Raw genomic sequence first — 22,675 nt, forward strand, 5'->3', positions numbered from 1 at the left:
ATAGAATGAAGACTATTGCTAACATAGTGTAAGCCGCCCTGAGTCTTCGGAGAAGGGCGGGATATAAATGCAAATAATAAAAAAAATACCAAAAAATCATCTACACTTGTTACAAAAGATACAGCCCCAGAAAATATCATGTTCCAGTGGAAAGGAGGAAAAGAAGCCTAAATATATTCAACAATTAAGTTAATTAATTAAGTTAAGGAAGAACTCTAGCCAAATTTTTGATGAGTTGTCTAAAAGTAAGATACTGGAGGGAAGGACGTGTATATTTGTCTTTATTAAGGTTGGAGGCTGTTGGGTTATTAGTGTATTGATCAGTTTTTCAATGTCATTATTATGATGACATTGGTGTAACATTCGTCTGGATTCTGCCACACTTATTCTACACTGTGGGACAATCCTGGACAAGGTTTTCCTCTCTTTTGCGAGACACCTCATCAAATACTTTTATATCCTTCTTGGATGCTTTTTTTATAAGGCTAAACATTCCCCACCAGCCTCAGTTTGTTCTCATGGGACTTAATTGATAAATCCTGTAAACCTTCTTCATGTTAGACCTTCATTCGTGGTCTAACAATGTCTTTGGTGAAGACTTTAGTAAAATATATATAAAGACACAGCCAAACATATATATACCCTTTCCATGATATAGATAGATAGATAGATAGATAGATAGATGGATGACATCCATCCATCAGGGATTCAAGATGACATGTCCCATTAAAATGGTTCCCTCTCTTGATATAATTTTTCCTACATTCTACGCATTTATGATCCATGGAGCCAGGGGTGAAATCTAAAAATTTTCCCTACTGGTTCTGTGGGCGTGGCTTAATTGGTGGGCGTGGTTTGGTGGTCAGATGACTGGGTGGGCATGGCCAATAACAATAAATAATAAAAATAATAAACAAAGTATAAAAAACAATAAGAGGTACCAAAAACCAACTTTCACACTTTACACACAACACAACACTCACACACACAAAATACCACATATAGCTTTCTGAGATTTTGTGTTTTTGTGTAGTTAGAGTGAAACACTACAGAAACACACCAAATCTCAGAAAGCTGCACAAATATTTTATTTTATTATTAAGGTTTGTGGACTTCAGTTCCCAGAGTTCCTCAGCCGCAAAGCCAGCCAGCATTAGTTGCTCAGTGATGAAATAGATTAGCTAAGTTTAGATTAGTTCTGTCTGGTGCTGAAAGTGAAACTGGGGCTTTCGGGCTGGGAAAAAAGCCATGAGGTCATCAGTAATCAGGTAAGTGCCTCAGAATCTCTTAAAAGGAGGTTTTCTACATGTTTTCTACAGAAAACATGTTTTTTAAGGTTCTGCTGATGAGGAACTCAGGTGAGATCGCCAGAGGAGCCTTAAAAAAATTTTTTTTAAAGTTTAAAGGCTCTGCCGATCTCAGCTGAGGGGCAGGATCCTCAAAGGCTTTTTTTTTTTACTTTTAAAGGCATGATTTGGCTGAAGAAAAACCTGCTTTTAAAAGTAAAAAAAAAAACCTCTGCTGATGGTGCGGCTCAACAGAGGCGGGGGGGCAGGGCCAGGGATTTTTGTACCGGTCCTCCGAACCAGCAGCTGCCATTGCTACCGGATTGCGCGAGCCGGTCCGAACCGGGAGCATTTCACCCCTCCATGGAGCTCATCTAAAGTCACATTTAAACGTCTTTAGGGCCAGTCCCAATACTCAAGAGTACTTGAGATGTTCCTCCCTAAATCAAATATTTTATGGGAAATAAGGGTCTAAATCCAAAGGGTCATTCAGGGCATTTTTAAGGTTGGCCCATATGGTTTCCTTTAGGTCTGATAAATCTATTCTTCCAATTGAATATTTCTCCACAGACCCCATATTTCTATCGTTTCCCCCGTGAGGGTCCCATTTTGAGAAGAAAACACTAGAGAGGAAAGCTTCCGAGTTTTGGTTTCTCTGTTGTTGTGGATTCGCTTTGCGAAAGATGATTTGACCAGTTGAGGTTTTTTCCACTGTCGGCGCATTTATATAGCTTTTCTCGCGCGTGAATTCTTTTGTGTTTGATAAGATTCGCGTTCTGAGTGAAGCTTTTCCCGCACTCCGGGCATCCGTACGGTTTTTCTCCTGTGTGGACCATTTTGTGGCGAATGAAATTGCCGTACTTACGGAAGCTGTTCCCACACTCGGCGCACCTGTAAGGTTTCTCCCCCGTGTGGATCCTTTCATGGCTTCTGTGCTCAGATCGTCCACTGAACGTCTTTCCACACATCAGGCATGTATATGGTTTCTCCCCAGTGTGGGTGCGTTGGTGTCTCATCAGGCTGTCCTTATAGGAAAACCTCTTTCCGCACTCCGCGCATTGATATGGCTTCTCTCCGGTGTGCTTTCTTTTATGCGAGGCGAGACGACTGCTACAATTAAAGTCCTTTCCGCACGCCAGACATTTATACGGCTTCTCCCCCGTGTGAATCCTTTTGTGGTAAATAAAATAACTGCTGCAACTGAAGCTTTTCCCGCATTCCTTGCACGTGTACGGTTTCTCCCCCGTGTGGGATCGTTGGTGCGTTTTAAGGTGACCGCTGTGACTGAATCCTCTTCCACACACCGGGCACACGTATGGTTTCTCCCCTGTGTGGGTCCGTTCATGTACGACGAGGTTACTTCTCCAGCTGAACGTCTTTTCACACCTCAGACACTTATAAGGTTTCTCCCTCGGGGGATTTTTGGCAGGTAAAATAAGTAACTGTTTCATACTGAAATCCACTCCACGCTCGTAGGGCTCCTCTTCTTTGTGGGAAACTATGCGACCGCCGAAACTGAAATTTCCCTCACAATTTATAAATGCACGTGGTATCTCTTTGGCGTATGATGGGCGATGTAAGGCAAGGTAGGAGGTAGAGCTGAAACTTTGCCCATCCTCTTCATATTCGTATTGTTCCTCTTCGGTCTGGGTTCCATAGTATTGAGTGAAATCCGAGTTTTCTTTGTCTCCTTTGACCCATCTGAAATATTCTCCCTTTTCTTCTCCTTGGTGAACTTCCTCGGTTTGGAGGCTACGGGCCCCACTAGGATCAGAAAGCCTCTTCCCTCCGTTTCTTATGCAACTTTTCATACCCTTTTGAAGTGCGTCTTGATGTCCGAGCATCCTTTCTTCAAACTTGATCATTTGTAATAGTGCTATCCTCGGGTGCTCGTAGTTCTCATGCTCCTGCTCATGAGCTGATTTGAAGAAAGGGGGCGAAAAAGAAAAAAATAATAATATCAGTAATTGTTCATGAATGAAAAGTACGTAGATGTTATTATCTGTATATGGAAAATTTTGCTGATTTCCTGTTTGTATGAATAAGAAAAGAAACCAAAATTTCATTTTATTTAGTGTTCTGGCCTCACTTTAATTTCAAGAGGAATTTCTTTTCTCTCTCTCTCTCTCTCTCATGAAAAATCTCTTATTTTTGGTTCTTCAAAGCCTGAAACACCAAGAGCAAGGGGAAGTGGGGGGGAGGGGGAAAAATCAAAATTAAAACGGAAAAATAAAAAATAACCTTAGAGAAGGAATTCTGAGATACCCAAATTTGAAATAGTTATGCCTAATATGCATTATTTATTAGAAATATATTAACCAATTGCTACTTAAATAGGGCATGGGGAGATGATAAAGAAAAAGGCTCTATCATAAAGTTCTGAAAGTAACTTTCGAATTAAAACCGTAAATATCTTTGTTAGGTATGAGAATGTCAGTGAAAGATGCCATAATACATTAAGATTTGTACTGCCAATAGGAGATTGCAAATGAAAAATATGCAGCCAGGACTGCATATGCAGTAATGAATAACTGAATGCTTTCCACAAATGCCTGAATCCAGAGCAGAACAAGTCCTTACCCAGATCGGCCACATTCCTCGAATTCTCCAGCATGACTTCTCCGTATAAGACTCTCTGGCTGGGATCCAGCAGCGCCCACTCCTCCTCCGTGAAATACACAGCCACGTCCTCAAAGGTTATCGAGCCCTGAAAGTCAAAGGAAACATTCCTTAACAGACATCCCAGAAAGTTCTCTCCCAGATTTCCAATATCCTAAAAGTTAAATTTTGCAAGAAGGAAAATTTATTTTATTTTATTTATTTGTCAAACACAACAGTATATATAAGTATAAGCATGAAATAACCATACGAATTGGATACAATCAAAGGGAACATTAGGACAGGAACGGTAGGCACGCTGGTGCTCTTATGCACGCCCCTTACAGACCTCTTAGGAATGGGGTGAGGTCAATAGCAGATAGTCTTTGGTTAAAGCTTTGGGGATTTTGGGAAGAGACCACAGAGTCAGGTAGTGCATTCCAGGCATTAACAACTCTGTTACTGAAGTCATATTTTCTGCAATCAAGATTGGAGTGGTTCACATTAAGCTTAAATCTATTGTGTGCTCGTGTATTGTTGCGATTGAAGCTGAAGTAGTCTTTGACAGGAAGGACATTGTAGCAGATGATTTTATGAGTTATATTCAGGTCATGCCGAAGGCGGCGGAGTTCTAAATTTTCTAAACCCAGGATTTCAAGTCTGGTGCATAAGGTATTTTGTTGTGATCAGAGGAGTGGAGAACTCTTCTTATAAAATATTTCTGGACACGCTCAATTGTATTAATGTCCGAAATGAGGTGAGGGTTCCAGACAAACGAGCTGTATTCAAGAATTGGTCTAGCAAAATGTTTTGTATGCTCTCGTTAGTAGTGTAATCTTTCTGGAGAAGAAGCTACGCAAGATTAAGTTTATAACTCTTAAAGCCTTTTTGGTGATGTAGTTGCAGTGGGCTTTGACGCTTAGATCGTTTGATATGAAAACTCCAAAGGTCTTTGATGGGGTGAGGGTCATCTAGCTTGTATTTAGTGTTCTGATTCTTTTTCCCAATGCGTAAGACAGAGCATTTGCTGGTTGAGATTTGGAGTTGCCAAATTTTTGACCATTCCGACACAAAGTCAAGGTCTTTTTGAAGGGTAGCTATATTGTTGGTAGTATTAAAGAGTTTAACATCATCGGCGAAGAGAACACAATTACTTATAATATGGTCACAGAGGTCGTTAATGTATAATATGAATAATATATTATTATGTATAATAATATTTTAAAATAATATGAAGAATTATTTTAAAAAATACTCCCTTTTTAAAAAAAATCTGATCGATTATCAGGTTTTATGGTCACCTCTCTTAAGATTTCAAATCTCACGTACTTTATTATTATTATTAAATCCGATCACAGTTTAAATCTAATGCGATTCTTCTTGCCGTGAGTTCACTTCTTTGTTTTGACCGGTGGTGAATACTCCTACTAATACGTTAATGGAAGTGAATAAACAAAAAAAGCTTATTCCTCTGTTTGCACATCCCTAAGATAGCAAGGCGTGCATTGTGATGGAATGTAGGTGGGCTGGATTTCCAGAAGGGAGTGGGAACATTCCAGAGGAATGACAGACAATTCGGTCCAGATATTAATTTATTTATTTGTCACAACAGTATATATAAGCATAAGCATGAAATAACTATACAATATATAAGCATATATATAAGCATAAGTATGTAATAACTATATTAATTGGGTATAATGAAAGGAAACAATAGGACAGGAACGGTAGGCATGCTTGTGCTCTTATGCACGCCCCTTACAGACCTCTTAGGAATGGGGTGAGGTCAATAGTAGTTTTTGGTTAAAGCTTTGGGGATTTGGGGAAGAGACGACAGAATCAGGTACGGCATTCCAGGCATTAACAACACTGTTACTGAAGTCATATTTTCTACAATCAAGATTGGAGCGGTTCACATTAAGCTTAAATCTATTGTGTGCTATGTTGCGATTGAAGCTGAATTGAATTGAAGCTTATGTGAGGGAAAGAGGGTGAAGACAGCTCCTCCCTAACAGTTCTAGATGCAGATAACAGAGTGCTTAGAATCAGAATAGAGCTGGAAGGGACCTTGGAGGTCTTCTAGTCCAACTCCCTGCTCAAGCAGGAGATCCTATACCATTTCAGACAAGTGACTGTCCAGTCTCTTCTTACAAACCTTCGGTGATGGAGCACCCACAATGTCTGAAGGCAAGCTGTTCCATTGGTTAATTGTCCTCACTGTTAAGAAGTTTCTCCTTAATTCTAGGTTGCTTCTCCCCTCTGTTAGTTTCCATCCATTGTTTCTTGTCCTGTCTTCTGGTGCTTTGGAAAATAAATTGACCCCCTCCACTTTGTGGCAGCCTCTCAAATACTGGAATACTGCTCTCATGTCCCCCCCTAGTCCTTCTTTTCTCTAGACTAGCCAAACTCAAATCCTGCAACCGTTCTTCATGAATTTAATCATCTTAGTTGCTGTCCTTTGCACTTTTTCCAAAGTCTCCACATTTATTTATTTTTTGTAATGTAGTAACCAAAACTGGATGCCATATTCCAGGTCTGCTCTTACTAAGGCTTTATAAAATGGTACTAATACTTCACGTGATTTTGATTCTATGCCTCTGTTTATACAACCAAGGACTGCATTAGGTTTTTTTGGGTTGCTGCCACACGCTGCTGGCTCACGTTTAAGTGATCGTCCACTAGGACTCCAAGGTCCCTCACGCAGTTACTGTTTTTGAACCAGGTTTGTTAGTTTGGGAAGACTTTATAGGTGAGGAAGCACAATAAAGAAGTCAGCTTGGAAGAATCATCCCATGTCATTCTTTGTTTTGGGACCTGACATTCATTTTAAATACAGGACAGTAATCTATTGCAGGCACAAGAAAGGTAAATGCTCAACTGATTCCATTTATGAATTGGATGGATGGAAACTAATCAAGGAGAGAAGCAACCTAGAACAGCGAGGGAGCATGGGGGTGTGTGTCGTGTGCGCGCATGCTCACACTCATAATTCAATACCCCCCCCGCGCCCCATCCCCTCCCCACATGCGAGCGCGACCCTCCCACGCTCCCCACGCTTTAGGCACGCAATGGCAAAGGTTACCAGTGGGCCCGGTAGGCCCGTTTTTCACTCACCTCAGGCTCTAAAGACTTTCTTGGAGCCTGGGGAGGGCAAAAACGGCCTCCCCCCCCCCGGAGGCCGGAAATGGCCCATTTCCCAACTTCCGGTGGACCCGGAAGGCCCTTAAATCAGCTGGCCGGCGCACACATGCGCGCTGGAGCTGAGCTAGGGCAACACTCGTGTGCCAACAGATATTGCTCCGCGTGCCACTCGTGGCCCGCGTGCCATAGGTTCGCCATCACGGACCTAGAACTAGGAAGACATTTCCTGACAGTGAGAACAATTAATCAGTGGAACAACTTGCCTCCAAGAGTTGTGAATGCTTCAACACTGGAAGTTTTTAAGAAGAGTTTGGACAACCACTTGTTTGAAATGGTATGGGGTTTTCTGCTTGAGCAGGGGGTTGGACTAGAAGTCCTCCAGGATCCCTTCCCACTCTTGTTATTCTATATTCTTCTACTTTCTATATTCCATTTGATTTTTCGATACCTTGCACTTAAATAACCATCTTGAAAGCAAGATCAGCCATTCAATCCTGAATCTCATGATGAAAACAGACTCCCAAATGTTTCCTTGTTCTGATGAAACTATCCTACCTGAGCAGTTGCTAATCTACTGCAAAGAGGATTTTGATCCTCTTCAGAGATGCTTTCCAATAGCTGATCCATAGATGGATGGAAGAGACCTTCTCTGACTTCAGGAGTTATCAAGACCATCTTCACCAATGGCTCCTGCATCTGAAATAGCCAGAATCACAGAAAAAAACAAAAGTTAAAATGAATATTGCAACGAGGGGGATTCTTCTTTGGCCCCAAAGCTGGGCCATTTTATATCCCTCGGCGGAAATGCCAATTAATTCCCCTGGGATTCCCCTTCTTCCTTTGGAATATAGGCAGTCCTCGACTTACGACCACAATCGAGCCCAAAATTTATGTTGCTAAGTGAGAGATTCGTTATGTGGGTTTTGCCCCGTTTTGCGCCTTTTCTTGGCACATTTGTTAAGTGAATCACAGCAGTTCTTAAATTAGTAACACGGTTGTTAAGTGAATCCGGCTTCCCCATTTGACTTTGCTTGTCAGAAGGTCGCAAAAGATCATCGCATGACCCCGGGCCACTGCAACCGTCATAAATATGAATCAAGTTGCCAAAGCATCTGAATCACGATCCTGTGATTGTAGGGATGCTGCAACGGTCATAAGTGTGAAAAACGGTCATCAGTCCCTTTTTACAGTGCCGTTTTAACCCCGGTCACTAAATGAACTGTTGTAAGTTGAGGACTACCTGGACAGCCTTCCTCTTCCCATTGCCTTTAGAGCCAAAGAAATCAGGGACGGTTCCCTGCTGGGGCGTTTGTTCCACCCACATTCCTTCTGCGGCTTAAGCAGCTTCTTATCTCTTATGAGACGGATCTTGGAGTACTAGTGGAAAATCACTTAAATATGAGCCAGCAGTGTGCAGCAGCTGCCAAAAAGCCAACACAGTTCTTGGCTGCCTAAATAGAATAGAATAGAATAGAATTTTTATTGGCCAAGTGTGATTGGACACACAAGGAATTTGTCTTGGTGCATAGGCTCTCAGTGTACACAAAAGAAAAGATACCTTCATCAAGGTACAACATTTACAACACAAATGATGGTCATAAGGTACAAATTTAACACTTAATGATACAACACTTAATGATAAGCATAAGATACAAATAAGCAATCAGGAACAATCAATATCAATATAAATCATAAGGATTACCAGCAACAAAGTTACAGTCATACAGTCATAAGTGGAAAGAGATGGGTGATGGGAACAATGAGAAGATTAATAGTAGTGCAGATTTAGTAAATAGTTTGACAGTGTTGAACAGTGTTGAACAGAGGCAATACCACTTTATAATGCCTTGGTAAGGCCACACTTGGAATACTGCATCCAGTTTTGGTCGCCACAATATAAAAAAGATGTTGAGACTCTAGAAAGATTTCAGAGAAGAGCAACAAGGATGATTAGGGGATTGGAGGCTAAAACATATGAAGAACGGTTGCAGGAACTCGGTATGTCAAATTTAATGAAAAGGACTAGGGGAGACATGATAGCAGCCTTCCAATATCTCAGAGGTTGCCACAAAGAAGAGGGAGTCAAACTTTTCTCCAAAGCACCTGAGGGCAGAACAACAAGCAACGGGTGGAAACTAATCATAACAATACACGAGGACACAATAGATTTAAGCTTAATGTGAACCGCTCCAATCTTGATTGCAGAAAATATGACTTCAATAACAGAGTTGTTAATGCCTGGAATGCACTACCTGACTCTGTGGTCTCTTCCCTAAATCCCCAAAGCTTTAACCAAAGACTGTCTACCATTAACCTCACCCCATTCCTAAGAGGTCTTTAAGGGGTGTGCATAAGAGCACCAACATGCCTACCATTCCTGTCCAAATGTTCCCTTTGATTGTATCCAATTTCATATAGTTATTACATATTTATGCTTATATATATGCTTATATATTGTATAGTTATTTCATGCTTATGCTTATATATAATGTTGTGAAAAATATATATATAAAAAAAATTGACCTCACCCCATTCCTAAGAGATCTGTAAGGGGCGTGCATAAGAGCACCAACGTGCCTACCATTCCTGTCCTAACGTTCCCTTTGATTGTATCCAATTTCATATAGTTATTTCATGCTTATACTTATATATACTGTTGTGTTTGACAAATAAATAAAATAAAATAAAATAAATAAAAATAAAATAAATAAATAATCGAGGAGAGAAGCAACTTTTTATTTATTATTATTTATTTATATATAAGCATATATATAAGCATAAGCATGTAATAAGTATACGAGATTGGATACAATCAAGGGAACATTAGGACAGGAATGGTAGGCACGTTGGTGCTCTTATGCACGCCCCTTACAGACCTCTTAGGAATGGGGTGAGGTCAACAGTAGTAGATAGAATAGTAGAACTAAGGAGAAATTTCCTGACAGTCAGAATAATTAATCAGTGGAACAACTTGCCTCCAGAAGTTATGAATGCTCCAACACTGGAAATTTTTAAGAAAATGTTGGATAGCCATTTGTCTGAAGTGATGTAGGGTCTCCTGCCTGGGCAGGGGGTTGGACTAGAGGACCTCCAAGGTCCCTTCCAACTCTTGTTATTCTATTCTAAAAGCAAAGATTTAATCATGATTTAAATTCCAACTCTGTTGTTGTTCTAATTATTATTATTATTAAGCCTGGCGGACTTCGCTCCAGAATGAAGTCCTCCAGGCTTAAAGTTACCAAGGTTGGAGACCCCTCGACTAGATGACCTCCAAGGTCCCTTCCAACTCTGTTAATGTTACAAACCCACCCAGCTGCCCCCCAGAAGCGGCCAAGAGAGGCTGGGGAGGCTCCCTCTTACCTCCCGCTGACGAAGCTCCTCGGATCGCGGCACGCACGGAGAAGATCCAGCGGAGATTCCCCAGGCGGAGAAAGGGAGGACCCGACTCAGGCAGCCTGCGCTGGGCTCCCTCCCCTTTTTTGGGAACGGGGCGGGGCGGGGGGGGCATCACCCACTCACCACCACCTTCCCAGCTTCCCCGGGAGAGTGAACGAAAATGCCTCTTCCATGCGGAGGCGCTCTAGGAAGACGCAGCCGCCACTCCGCTTCCCCTTTGCTCCGCTCCCGCCGCAGCCGCCCGTCTCCTCCGCGGAGCCTTCGGAGTGCGGGCGAGAGAGCGCTCCTTCCTAGAGAGGCCAGCCTCCCTCCGCCTTAAGCGGACCCTCTTTTAATTCTTTGAGGCTGGAGGCGGCTGCAGGTCGTCCTCGACTTACGACCATCATGAAGGGCCCCCCCCCCACCCATTTTATTTTATTTTATTTTGTCACAACAGTATACACAAACATTGTCATAAGTAAAAAACATATGAATATATATATATATATATATATATATATATATATATATATATATATATATATATATATATATATATATATATATATATATATATATATATATATATATATATATATAGGTCTTTGGTTGTTCGGGTTTTCTCCCGTGTAAAATTGGAAGTGTCTTGGCGACGTTTCGACGAAGTCTCATTCGTCATCTTCAGGCTTCAGCTTCGTGCTTCTGGGAGCAATGTGTGATCGCAGCTGTTTCTTCCTTTTAACTGCTAGTGGGGGTTTGAACTGATTGGGTGGGAGCTTGGCTGTGCTCTGATTGGATGGGGTTTTTTCTGTGCTCTGATTGGCTGGGGGTGTGTCCTGTGTTGGTGGGGGCTTGGTTGTGCTCAGTCTAATCTGTGCTGCAGGGGGATTTGAGCTGGTGAGCTGCACTGCTGCTGTTTGGCTTCGTGTTCGTGGTCGTGCTACATCTTCGTAGTGGGTGTCAGTCTGCTGCATGTATGGATTGGAGGGTTTGAAGTGGCTAATGTTGCAGCTGCGGTCTGGCTTCTGGTCCTTGGTCGTGCTTCCTGATCAGTGTGGGTTTGGGTGTGCTTTCTGGGTGGATGTGGTGGTGACATCCTGTGTGGACCTCGTGAGTGTGGGTCTGGTGTCATTCCTCGTGTTAGGGACACGTTTGTCAATAAGGGCAGGTTTCCAAATAGCTAGTAGGCGGAGGTATCATCTCGTTTGTTCATGCTGTGTGGGCGTTTTTCTATCTCGATGGCTTCTCTGATTATTCTGTTGTTAAAGTGTTCAGTTTTGGCGATAGTTCTGGTCTTTTTAAAGTCAATATCGTGTCCTGTGACTTTAAAGTGTTGGACCAGGGAAGAAGTTGGTTCCTCTTTTTTGAATGAGTTCTTGTGTTCTTCAATGCGTGCACTTATTCTTCTGTTGGTTTGTCCAATGTATGTGGTGGGGCAGGCGGTGCATGGGATTTCATATACTCCTTGATTTTCTAACTCAATTTTGTCTTTGGGGTTTCTTAGGATGGTGGATATTTTTTGGTTTGTGCAGAATGCTGTCTTGATGTTATGTTTGTGGAGGATCTTGCTGATTCTGTCTGTGGTGCCTTTTATATATGGGAGGAGGGCTGTGCCATTTTCTTGCTCTCTGTCTTGGGTTTTAGTGGGGGGTTCTTTTTGGATTAGTTTGGTAATCTTATTTCTCTGGAATCCATTGGATGTTAGTACGTTTGTGAGAGTGTGTAGTTCGGTTTTTAGGTGTTGTTCGTCAGCTAAGCATTTTGTTCTAGAGATGAGTGTCTTGGCTACGGAGTTGATCTGTGCTGGGTGGTGGTGTGAGAGTGCATGCAGATAGCGGTTTGTGTGTGTTTTCTTCTGGTAGATGGTGTGTCCTAGGGAGCCATTGGGTTTCTTGTAGACTAAGACATCTAGGAAGGGAAGTTGGTTGTTAACTTCTGTTTCCATGGTGAACTGTATTTTGGGGTGTAGGCTATTGTAGCCAAATTTCTCGCCAAACAACTACAGCCCTATGCAGAATCCATCGCCTCACATGTAAAAAACTCATTCCAGTTCATAGAGATCATAAAGAAACAAAACTTACAGCCCAGCGACCTACTCGTGAGCTTTGATGTCATATCCCTCTTCACCCAAGTGCCAATCAAAGAAGCCTTGACAGCTATCCAAAACAAATATAACCCCCCCAAGCACATACTAGATCTGACCAACCACTGCCTATCCAACACATACTTCATCTATAACGGACAAAAATACAAACAAATAGAAGGCGCACCCATGGGATCACCCCTCTCACCTGTCATTGCCAACCTCTACATGGAACACTTTGAAACCCAAGCACTAGAAAAATCTGATCACAAACCCAAACTCTGGCTCAGATATGTAGACGACACCTTCATAATCTGGCCACACGGGAAAGAAAAACTTGAAAACTTCCTCACACACCTCAATAGCCTACACCCCAAAATACAGTTCACCATGGAAACAGAAGTAGACAGTTTTTGGTTGACATTTCTGTTACTTGAGTGGAACAGATGTTAAGGGAGCTTTGCCCCCAGTTTACGACCAGTTGTTAAATTAGTGAATCTGGCTTCCCCGTTTTATTTTTTAATTTATGTTTTAATTTATTTATTTGTCAATCATATATAAGATAACAGGTAAAAGTATAAACATGATTTGGATACATGAAAAGAGTAAGTAAAAAAGGATTAGGACAGGGACGGAAGGTACGCAGGTTACAGGAATGGGGTGAGGTCAACAATAGACAGTTTAAGCTTAAAGTTTTGGGTGTTTGGGGAAGAAACCACAGAGTCAGGCAGTGCATTCCAGACATTGACCACTCTGTTGCTGAAGTCATATTTTCTGCAATCCAGTATGGATATATCATTGGTTCAGGTTTTCTTAGGCCTCACAGCCGGGAGAACTTGACTTGACTTTTTTCAGTGCTACATGACAGACATGATTAATAGTACCCATAGTTCTGATTTCCCTGAATTAGGTTTCTATTCCGCTGAACCTTCCCTGAGTTAGATGCATAGTTTTGCTCTCCCTGAATTAGGCCCCTAACTTTCCCTGAGTTAGTTTTACATTCCTGAGTTGGGTTTCTATTCAGGTAAAATGCATGATTTCCTGAAAAACACGTGGTATTTTGCTAATACGTATACTCTAAACGCTTGCTGATTGGTGATGTTAAGTTTCTATATGCTAATTCCCTCCTTGCTGTAGTTACCCCTCCCTGCTAAAACTGCATAATAAAAGAGACTGTTGCGATCTAAGGGGGATCTTTTTACAACATTCCTTTTACAACCCCTTTCTTCGTGCTCTCTCTCTTGAAGAACTCCTGGTGTGGTGTCTTTTATTTGGCTTCTTTCGTCCTTGCGAGGACCCACTAAATTGTCTCAGCGAGGGCTGAGACCCGTTCCTGCGGGAACCCAGGACAACATTAACAGGGAACCTAGGACAACAAATAAGTGTTGCAGACCAACAGCAACATCTGGGGGCTCGTCCGGACCTGTTGTGTTGTCCAGAGGCGCGATCGTTGTCTAGCGGTGCGTCACCTTCACCCTCATTGCTTACCCGTCCGGGATGCGACACGTGCACACGTAAGTAATGGGCTCCTCGAACTCGAAAGTCTCATCATGGCATAGGAATGAGCTTTACTCTCTGGTGAAGAAGGCTAATTGTTTGCAAAAAGTTAATGGCACCACTGTCTATCCTCTTTCTAAGAAATCTCTTACCTCTTTTCTATCCTATGTTCATGAAAAGTGCCCTGCCTACCCGGAGGAAGGCACTCTTAAGAAGGCTACCTGGACGCGCTTGGGAAAATTCCTCCATGACCACCCTCGAGCTCCGCCTGATATTCTAGTGACTTGGCGGGCCATTACGGCTGCTCTTGGCACCCTCTATCCTAATTCTCCTTCTACTGATTCCGCTGCTCTGCTCTCTTCTACTATGGATGAATCCCTACCAACGGTCTCTCCACCTCCGTATGAATCTTCTTCTGTCTCTGTAGCTGCCTCTGCTCCCCCTGCAGACACAGCTCTTTCTCCTTCTGCAGCGTCTCCCCCCCCGCCGGAGGATACAGACATAGCTGCAGGCACTCTTTCTGCCTTGGTTGCCCTTTCTTCTCTTTCTCTAAGAACTGAACCCCCGATATCGGCTTACCCTTTAAACCTCAATCCAGCAGGAGGGGGACAGCCGATACATGAGAACATCAATGTACGGGTGCTTAAAAATTTAAAAGAAGCTGTTACTTCCTACGGCATTCACTCTCCTTCAGTTCCTATGCCTGCTCATTCCTTTCCCTCCTCCTCCCTTTCCCCCCACTCTGAACCTTCAAAGCATATTGAGCTAGAAAGCGTATTGTACCAAATGCCTGTTTCTTCCATCCCTGCTTTGAAAACTGCCTCCTTTCCCTGCCTGCCTCCCTTCCCCAGAGCACCCTCCTTTCCCCATGGGTGATCAGCAACTGATTTGGTTCAATTACTTCTCTATATCTGGAAACAATCTGGAAAAGAATTTGCTCAAAGTGACTACATGGGAAACATTGGGAACCTCTTTCCATGAAAGTCCAAGAGCCCCTGTAAAAATTCTGTTCATGTGGCACATGATCCTTGAATGCCTCATTTTACTTGCAGACGTCACTTAGAGAGTCAGGACCTCTGCCTTATCAAAAATGACTTAAAAGGATCCACAATCACAGTCATGAATTAAACTGCTGAGTTTTCTCAGACAACTTCCCCAGGTCTGTAAATGTTGTTTGATGATGTGTGTGCTTGTGTATGTAAGTATGTGATCATTTTCAGACCTGCATAAGAATTGTAGAGATAATTGTGATGCTTGATTTGCATGGAATGTGTGTATGTGCAAAACTCATTGAGAAGGTGTGAAATTTCTGTGTTGTCTTTTGGATTTGCAAGAAATGTGTACATGTGTGAGAAATTGTCTCTGCATGTGTGCATGTGTGTGTGTCTGTGTGTGTATCTGTCTGCATAAATTCCGTATGCAAGCAGCCAGGTACTTTCGGAAAAATAAAAAAATGTATTTTTCCTTTTGCAAGCAAGTGAGTTACTTTTGGATTTTTTTTTCTCTTCATATGCATGAGAGTGTCTTTCCAGTGAGTTACTTTTAACTTTTTTTCTCTGCCCTCTGGCTTATCTTAACTACCCCCCCCCTTTTGTTCCTTGCTGTGCCAGGGAAAAGGGTGGGCTACGGGGGATAACCATCCACCCCCACTCCATTTTTTTTTCTCTCTTCTTTCTTGTCTGAGAAGGGAGGGACAATTAGGCTCTCTGGAAGCATTGCTTTTGTAAAAGGCTATGTAAAAACTATGCAGATATATTTTCTTTTCCACCATGAAAACAATTTTGATTTTAATTTTTAATCATGCATACAATTTTGGTTTTGCTTTTAATTTTCATTTTTATCTTTTCTGGAACTTTTTGAGGTTTAACCTGCCTGATTAAACCTATACCTTTATAAATGTTTTCAAAGCACTGAGTTGACTAAAAATGTTTCATTTAGCTTTGTATTTTTGCAGCTGTTAACATACATAATAAGAGTTGGAAGGGACCCTTGGAGGTCTTCTAGTCCAACCCCCTGCCCAGGCAGGAAACCCTACAGCATTTCAGACACATGGCTATCTTCTTATGTATGGATGCATTTTTTTTTAAGCGTAAATCTGTTTTTTGGAAAATGCATTTAGGTTTTCCACATAAACAGACTCACCCTAAAGCTTCCGCCATGTTTTTCTTTTTTGAATCTGACTCAGTGTGCCCCTTATTTGCTGTTTGTATTGTTTCTTTTTCTTTTTTAGCAGCACAATATGTGTGTGCCCTGTTTTAGGAACTATTTCAGAGATGAGTTAGAAAGTTATAGGATGTGATAAGTTAGAAGGTTATGAGTAAAGAATGTGGTTTGTTTTTGGAAGTTTTTGATAGCATGGATTTGTTAGTGACCAACTTCCACACATGAATAAAAAGGGTGGGAGTTGGGTTTTTATTGATTGATTGTCTTTTTCTCTGTCTTCCACATAGTACCTTTCAACCTCATCTTAGACAGTCTATATGTTACTCAAATAGTAAAAACTATTTTTCAATCTTACTTGTCCCCTTCTCTTGATTCTAATCTCACTTCTCTTTTCACAACTTTACAGTCTCTCATTTACAAACGTACACATCCCTATTTTGTTATGTAGCAGACGCTATGCCTCTGCCTCCTCTCTTTGACACTTTCTCCTGTCTCTCCTGGGGACACCCACTCCTATTTTCATCAAAATAAAACGGCGCTCATGAAACAATTTGGCTTCACGGCTGCTGAGGCATCTGATCATACATCAATGCCCTACTTGCAGCCGCCAAGGTAACTCTCTTCCGATGGGGGTCAACCCCAGAGGAACAGTGGCCTGTCAACTATGGCAAATGGATGTAACTCAATATCCATCCTTTATACATATTCAGGTTTCATCATGGCAACCTTGCAAAGGGGTGAAACCGCAAAACAAGTAATTAATCATTGTATTCGGACTTTCGTAACGTTGGGATGTCCAAAAACTCTAAAAACTGACAATGGACCAGCCTATACGAGCTCTGCCTTTGCACAATTTTGCCATCGCTGGTCAATAATCCATAAATTCGGCATTCCTTTCAATAGCCAGGGCCAGGCCATTATAGAGAGCGAATTTGACTCTTAAACAGGCCTTGGACAGACACTTGGGGTCAAAGGCATCAGCCCCCGACACTCCCGGCGTTGCAAAATGTATTAAATGTTTGCTTGTATTCATTGAATTTTCTTAATCTAACTGGATCTCCTGCCTCCACTGCTGCCTCGAGACAGTTTTCCGCTCCTCCCCTCCCCTCTTCTCGTCCTCTGGTATATTATAGGCATCTTCCGGATCCAGCTTGGAAAGGTCCAGCTCAATTGATTACCTGGGGAAAAGGCTACGCTGCAGTTCAATTGCCTGATCGAGTCCTGTGGGTTCCAGCTCGCTGTGTTCGCCCCTGTCATCTCAATCAACCAAAAAAGAAAGATGAAGATCCTTCTGATCCTATCACTGATCTCTCTTGCCTCTTCTGTCTCTAATGCCTCTTCCTCTCTTCCTAAATGTACTTTTCTTGAACGTTTAAGTGCTTATATAAGAGTTCCTCATTGTAGAGTACAAACCCTCTTGGGGTCGTATGGAACTTGTTTGCAGACAACGCCATCCTTGCTGCATCCAGCTCAGTGGACATGGTTAAAGAATGGATATCCAATCCATCCCTCTAACAATACTTACATTATATCCTCTCCCTGTTCCACTTCTCTGTTAATTTTTAACATCTCATCTGAAGACTACAGCACTTATGTATGCTCCCTGTTTTTCCCAAAGCAAGAAAGATCTTTTGACATGAAAATTTCCCTTCTCTCTGCTACCCATTTCTCCTCTGGCATATTTCGCTCCTTGCCCTCTTCCCACGTTTCTACCCTGCAGCTCTCCGTTCGCTCCTTATCCGAGCACAGCAGAACCTGCATCGTCCATAAATTATAGTTGGACTATTTTGGACTTCCAAGGAAGCGTCCTTCATTCCATCTCTAATCGAACTCTGTGGCCTTGGTTTCCTGCACTCTACTTTGACTTTGCTGAAATGCTGGTCGGCGCCCATGGATTTAAACATAAAACAAAATGTAATCCTTCCCCTCGGGACGTCTGGTCAATTGGTCCAGGCTTGTATATCTGCCCAGGACATCGTACTGATCTCTCCACCTAGATGAATGTGGGACCATCTCTGATTGGTATTGCAAGTCCTGGCAATGTGTGTCAACCGGAAAGATTTGGTGGACTGCTCCTATACTACTGACTATATCAAAGCTGTACTAGGCCCTGATAACAATTTGCCTTGGAATTCCTGCTCCAATTGGGCCTGCTGCGGCGTTCGCCTCAATCCTATGACTGTTACTTTTACATCTCATGGAAGGAGTCTTCCGATTACTGAATGGATTAAAGGAAAGATGGGGGAAGGTCGAGAGATAATTCCGATTACAGACATCCAGGAAATATATTCATAATTCGTCTTACCATGTCCTTAGAAACATCCCCACCTGTGGGCCCAAACAAACAAGTCAATTCGCCCTTTTTACAGCCCTTGATTAAAAGCAACAATCCGTTGGTGTCCTTGGTCTCCTCTAACAATGATAGTAGATGTTGGTTGTGTCTGTCTTCTCAACCCCCTTTTTATGAGGCCATAGGTTCCGCCCTACCTTTTACCAATAGCACCTCAGATACCGGTTGCAGGTGGTCTAACTCTTCTATAACGGTATCCTCAATTGAAGGTCAAGGTTGTTGCCTTGGGTATGTACCCTCTAACTTTTCTCACTATTGTATCAATGCCTCCTCGGATGCCTATACTTCCTGCACAATATACTTGTCCAAAGAAAGGCTAGGACTTGACACTGGAGGGTGGACTATAATACACACTACTCTATCAACTGCAGATCTTTCCAAACGTTTAAATGGTCAGTTTTTTATTCCTTCCAATGGCTCTATTTGGGCCTGCTCTACGGGTGCTACTGCATGTGTCAGTGGAGACATTTTACACACCAAACACGCTTTTTGCATTCAGGTTTATCTTCTCCCTAAAATGTCTGTTTTTTCCAATAATGAGTTCTTTTCTCGCATAGAAACACCCCAATACCTTCCACGAACCAAACGGGAGGTGGTTACTACTATGACTTTGGCCCTTCTCCTGGGCCTAGGAGCCACTGGTGCTGCAACTGGAATCGCAGGAATGGTTGTGGCTGACAAAAACATCCGCAGGCTCAGTATTGAAATAGATGCTGATCTCAAACGCATTGAGCAATCTATGGTTGCCCTCCAAAATTCCCTGACCTCTCTCCGAGGTTGTATTACAAAATAGAAGGGGTTTGGACTTGCTATTCTTAAAACAGGGCGGTCTGTGTGTAGCTTTGAAAGAAGAATGTTGTTTTACACTGAAAGTTCTGGTGTTGTGCTTGACTCTATGGCAGAATTAAATACCGATTGAAAGATAGAGAAAAGAGCGTTCTCAATCCCACACGTGGTATCAGGAATGTTTAATCTCTCTCCCTGGTTGTCCACCCTCCTCTCTGCCCTAGTTGGTCCTCTGATTTTGTTGCTCCTTGCATGTACAATTGGCCCATGTGTCATGGGGAGAGTTCTAGCATTCTTGAAACAACGACTAAACAGTATTGGAGATGATGTCCTCTTGCTAAGAAACACTGTTGAAAATGAATATAAACAACCTCTTTTAGAATTAGCCTCTGAGGCTGATGAAGACTCTGAATCGGGAACCATTCCTTTGGAAAAGTGTACTGACTCCTCATGGGTCTCCGGGAGGGGGGATCCACTGGGGATGTCATAGCTTTAGAAGAATATTACCCATCTTAAAAAATAAAAACAGAGGACATATGGATATATCATTTACCCATCTTAAAAAATAAAAACAGAGGACATATGGATATATCATTGGTTCAGGTTTTCTTAGGCCTCACAGCCGGGAGAACTTGACTTGACTTTTTTCAGTGCTACATGACAGACATGATTAATAGTACCCATAGTTCTGATTTCCCTGAATTAGGTTTCTATTCCGCTGAACCTTCCCTGAGTTAGATGCATAGTTTTGCTCTCCCTGAATTAGGCCCCTAACTTTCCCTGAGTTAGTTTTACATTCCTGAGTTGGGTTTCTATTCAGGTAAAATGCATGATTTCCTGAAAAACACGTGGTATTTTGCTAATACGTATACTCTAAACGCTTGCTGATTGGTGATGTTAAGTTTCTATATGCTAATTCCCTCCTTGCTGTAGTTACCCCTCCCTGCTAAAACTGCATAATAAAAGAGACTGTTGCGATCTAAGGGGGAACCTTTTTAACGATTCCTTTTTAACAACCCCTTTTTAACGATTCCTTTTACAACCCCTTTCTTCGTGCTCTCTCATCTTGAAAAACTCCTGGTGTGGTGTCTTTTATTTGGCTTCTTTCGTCCTTGCGAGGACCCCCTCAAATTGTCTCAGCGAGGGCTGAGACCCGTTCCTGCGGGAACCCAGGACAACATCAACAGGGAACCTTGGACTACAAATAAGTGTTGCAGACCAACAGCAACAATCCAGTTTGGAGTGGTTTATCTTGAGTTTGTATCTGTTATTTGCTCGTGTATTGTTGTGGTTGAAGCTGAAGTAATCATTGACAGGTAGGACATTGTGGTAGATAATTTTATGTATTATGCTTAGGTCAGATTGAAGTCTGCATAGTTCTAAGTTCTCTAAACCCAAAATTTGGAGTCTGGTGGCATAAGACTTTTGCTTGTACATGGTCACAAAAGGGGATCATAGAATAGAAATAGGAATAGAAATAGGAGTAGAGTAGTAGAGTAGTAGAGTAGAGTAGGGCCTCTGTGGCTTAGACTGCTAATGCAGTCTGTTATTAACAGCAGCTGCTTGCAATTACTGCAGGTTCTAGTCCCTCCAGGCCCAAGGTTGACTCAGCCTTCCATCCTTTATAAGGTAGGTAAAATGAGGACCCAGATTGTTGGGGGCAATAAGTTGACTTTGTATATAAATATACAAATAGGATGAAGACTATTGCTAACATAGTGTAAGCCGCCCTGAGTCTTCGGAGAAGGGTGGGATATAAATGCAAATTAAAAAAAAAAGAATAGAATAGAATAGAACAGAATAAAGAGAAGAGGAAGAAGAGAGAAGTCAGTAGCCTGGTTGTTAAGTAAATCTGGCTTCCCCACTGACTTTGCTCGTCCAAAGGTTGCATGTATATATTACAGGTAGTCCTGGAGTTACGACCATTCATTTATGACCATTCAAAGTGGCAACACTGACAAAAAGTAATGTATGATTGTTTGTTCACATGTATAACCATTGCAGTATCCCCATGGTCATGTGATCGAAATTCAGGCATGTATTTATGTTGGTTGCAGTGTCTTGTGATCACTTTTGCGACATTCTGAGAAGCATGTCCACGGAAAAAAAGCCTGATTCACTTATCAACCATGTTACTAACTGAACGACCCTCAGTGATCCACTTAACGGTGGTAGCCAGAAAGGTCGTGAAAGGGGTGTAAACTCAGTGAACAACTGTCTTACTTAGTTAGCAGTGGAAATGTTGGGATCAGTTGTGGCTGTAAGTTGAGGACTTTCACAGGATTCCTCCTGTTTATCAAAAAATAAGAGGACTGCCTCAACTAAAATTCAGCCTACATATTTTGTGTATGTGTGTGTATTTTGTTTTATATACAATTCTTGATGTCAGAGAGAAGGTACGTGGAGACTGATATTACTGATACTATGCCCTTGGTATTCATATTAATTCTACCGTGGCCACTTTACGATGTGGGGACTTCAACTCCCAGAATTCCCTAGTGAGCAGAAGATCGGACAAGGGCAACAGTGAGGAATCATCAAAAGAGAGGAAGGAGAGAGAAGGGCTTGTGTAACAAGATATTTAATCCCTTGGATATGTCATTCTCTTTTGGATTTCATTTCCATCAGAACGGAAAAGGCTCTAATGCTTGGAAAAGGTGGAAGGAAATCGAATTTTTGGCCTGTAGAAGAGCTGAAGGACCAGGTTAGTGACAGATGAGCGTGGCGAAAATGAGCACGTGATCACTCAGACTTGACATTGATTTGATGGTACATAATTGAATCAGGCGGGGTACTTTTACCTCTTGCTTGGGTTCAATATGCACAATTCTCTAAGTCAGGGGTGTCAAACTCAAGGCCGTGGGCCAGTGGTACTTTCAAAATTTTTTACTACCGGTTCTCTGGGTGTGGCTTGGTGGGCGTGGCATGGCTTGGTGGGTGTGGCAGGTGAAGGATACTGTAAAATCTCCATTCCCACTCCAGGGGAAGGTTGCTGCAAAATCCCCATTTCCTCCCGATCAGCTGGGACTTGGGAGGCAGAGAATAAATGGGGGCAGGGCCAGTCAGAATTTTTACTACCGGTTCTGTGGGTGTGGCTTGGTGGGCGTGGCATGGCCTGGTGGGTGTGGCCTGGTGGGCATGGCATGGCTTGGTGGGTGTGACTTGTGGGCGTGGCAGGGGAAGGATACTGTAAAATCTCCATTCCCTCCCCACTCCAGGGGAAGGTTACTGCAAAATCCCCATTTCCTCCCGATCAGCTGGTACTCAGGAGGCAGAGAATAGATGTGGGCGGGGCCAGGCATAATTTTTACTACCGGTTCTGTGGGTGTGGCTTGGTGGGCGTGGCATGGCTTGGTGGGCGTGGCATGGTGGGCGTGGCAGGGGAAGGATACTGTA

General features: G+C 42.5%; 1 protein-coding gene across 2 annotated transcripts; it reads right to left on the reverse strand.

The window, feature by feature from the left end:
- Positions 1-1,068: 1,068 nt before the first annotated feature.
- LOC131189842 (zinc finger protein 660-like) lies at positions 1,069-10,518 on the reverse strand. 2 transcript variants are annotated; one of them, XM_058166361.1, is made up of 4 exons: positions 10,386-10,518; positions 7,581-7,721; positions 3,867-3,993; positions 1,069-3,204 (listed from the first exon to the last, which is right to left on the reverse strand). In XM_058166361.1, the coding sequence occupies exons 2-4, from the start codon at positions 7,719-7,721 to the stop codon at positions 1,910-1,912; spliced, it is 1,563 nt and encodes a 520-aa protein (XP_058022344.1). In that variant the 5' UTR covers positions 10,386-10,518; the 3' UTR covers positions 1,069-1,909. The 2 variants fall into 2 exon arrangements, with proteins under 2 accessions (XP_058022344.1, XP_058022343.1); XM_058166360.1 differs by lacking the exon at positions 10,386-10,518 and adding an exon at positions 8,266-9,402.
- Between the last annotated feature and the right edge of the window lie 12,157 nt (positions 10,519-22,675).

Source organism: Ahaetulla prasina, chromosome 2, assembly GCF_028640845.1.
Source record: "Ahaetulla prasina isolate Xishuangbanna chromosome 2, ASM2864084v1, whole genome shotgun sequence".
Classification (NCBI taxonomy): domain Eukaryota; kingdom Metazoa; phylum Chordata; class Lepidosauria; order Squamata; family Colubridae; genus Ahaetulla; species Ahaetulla prasina.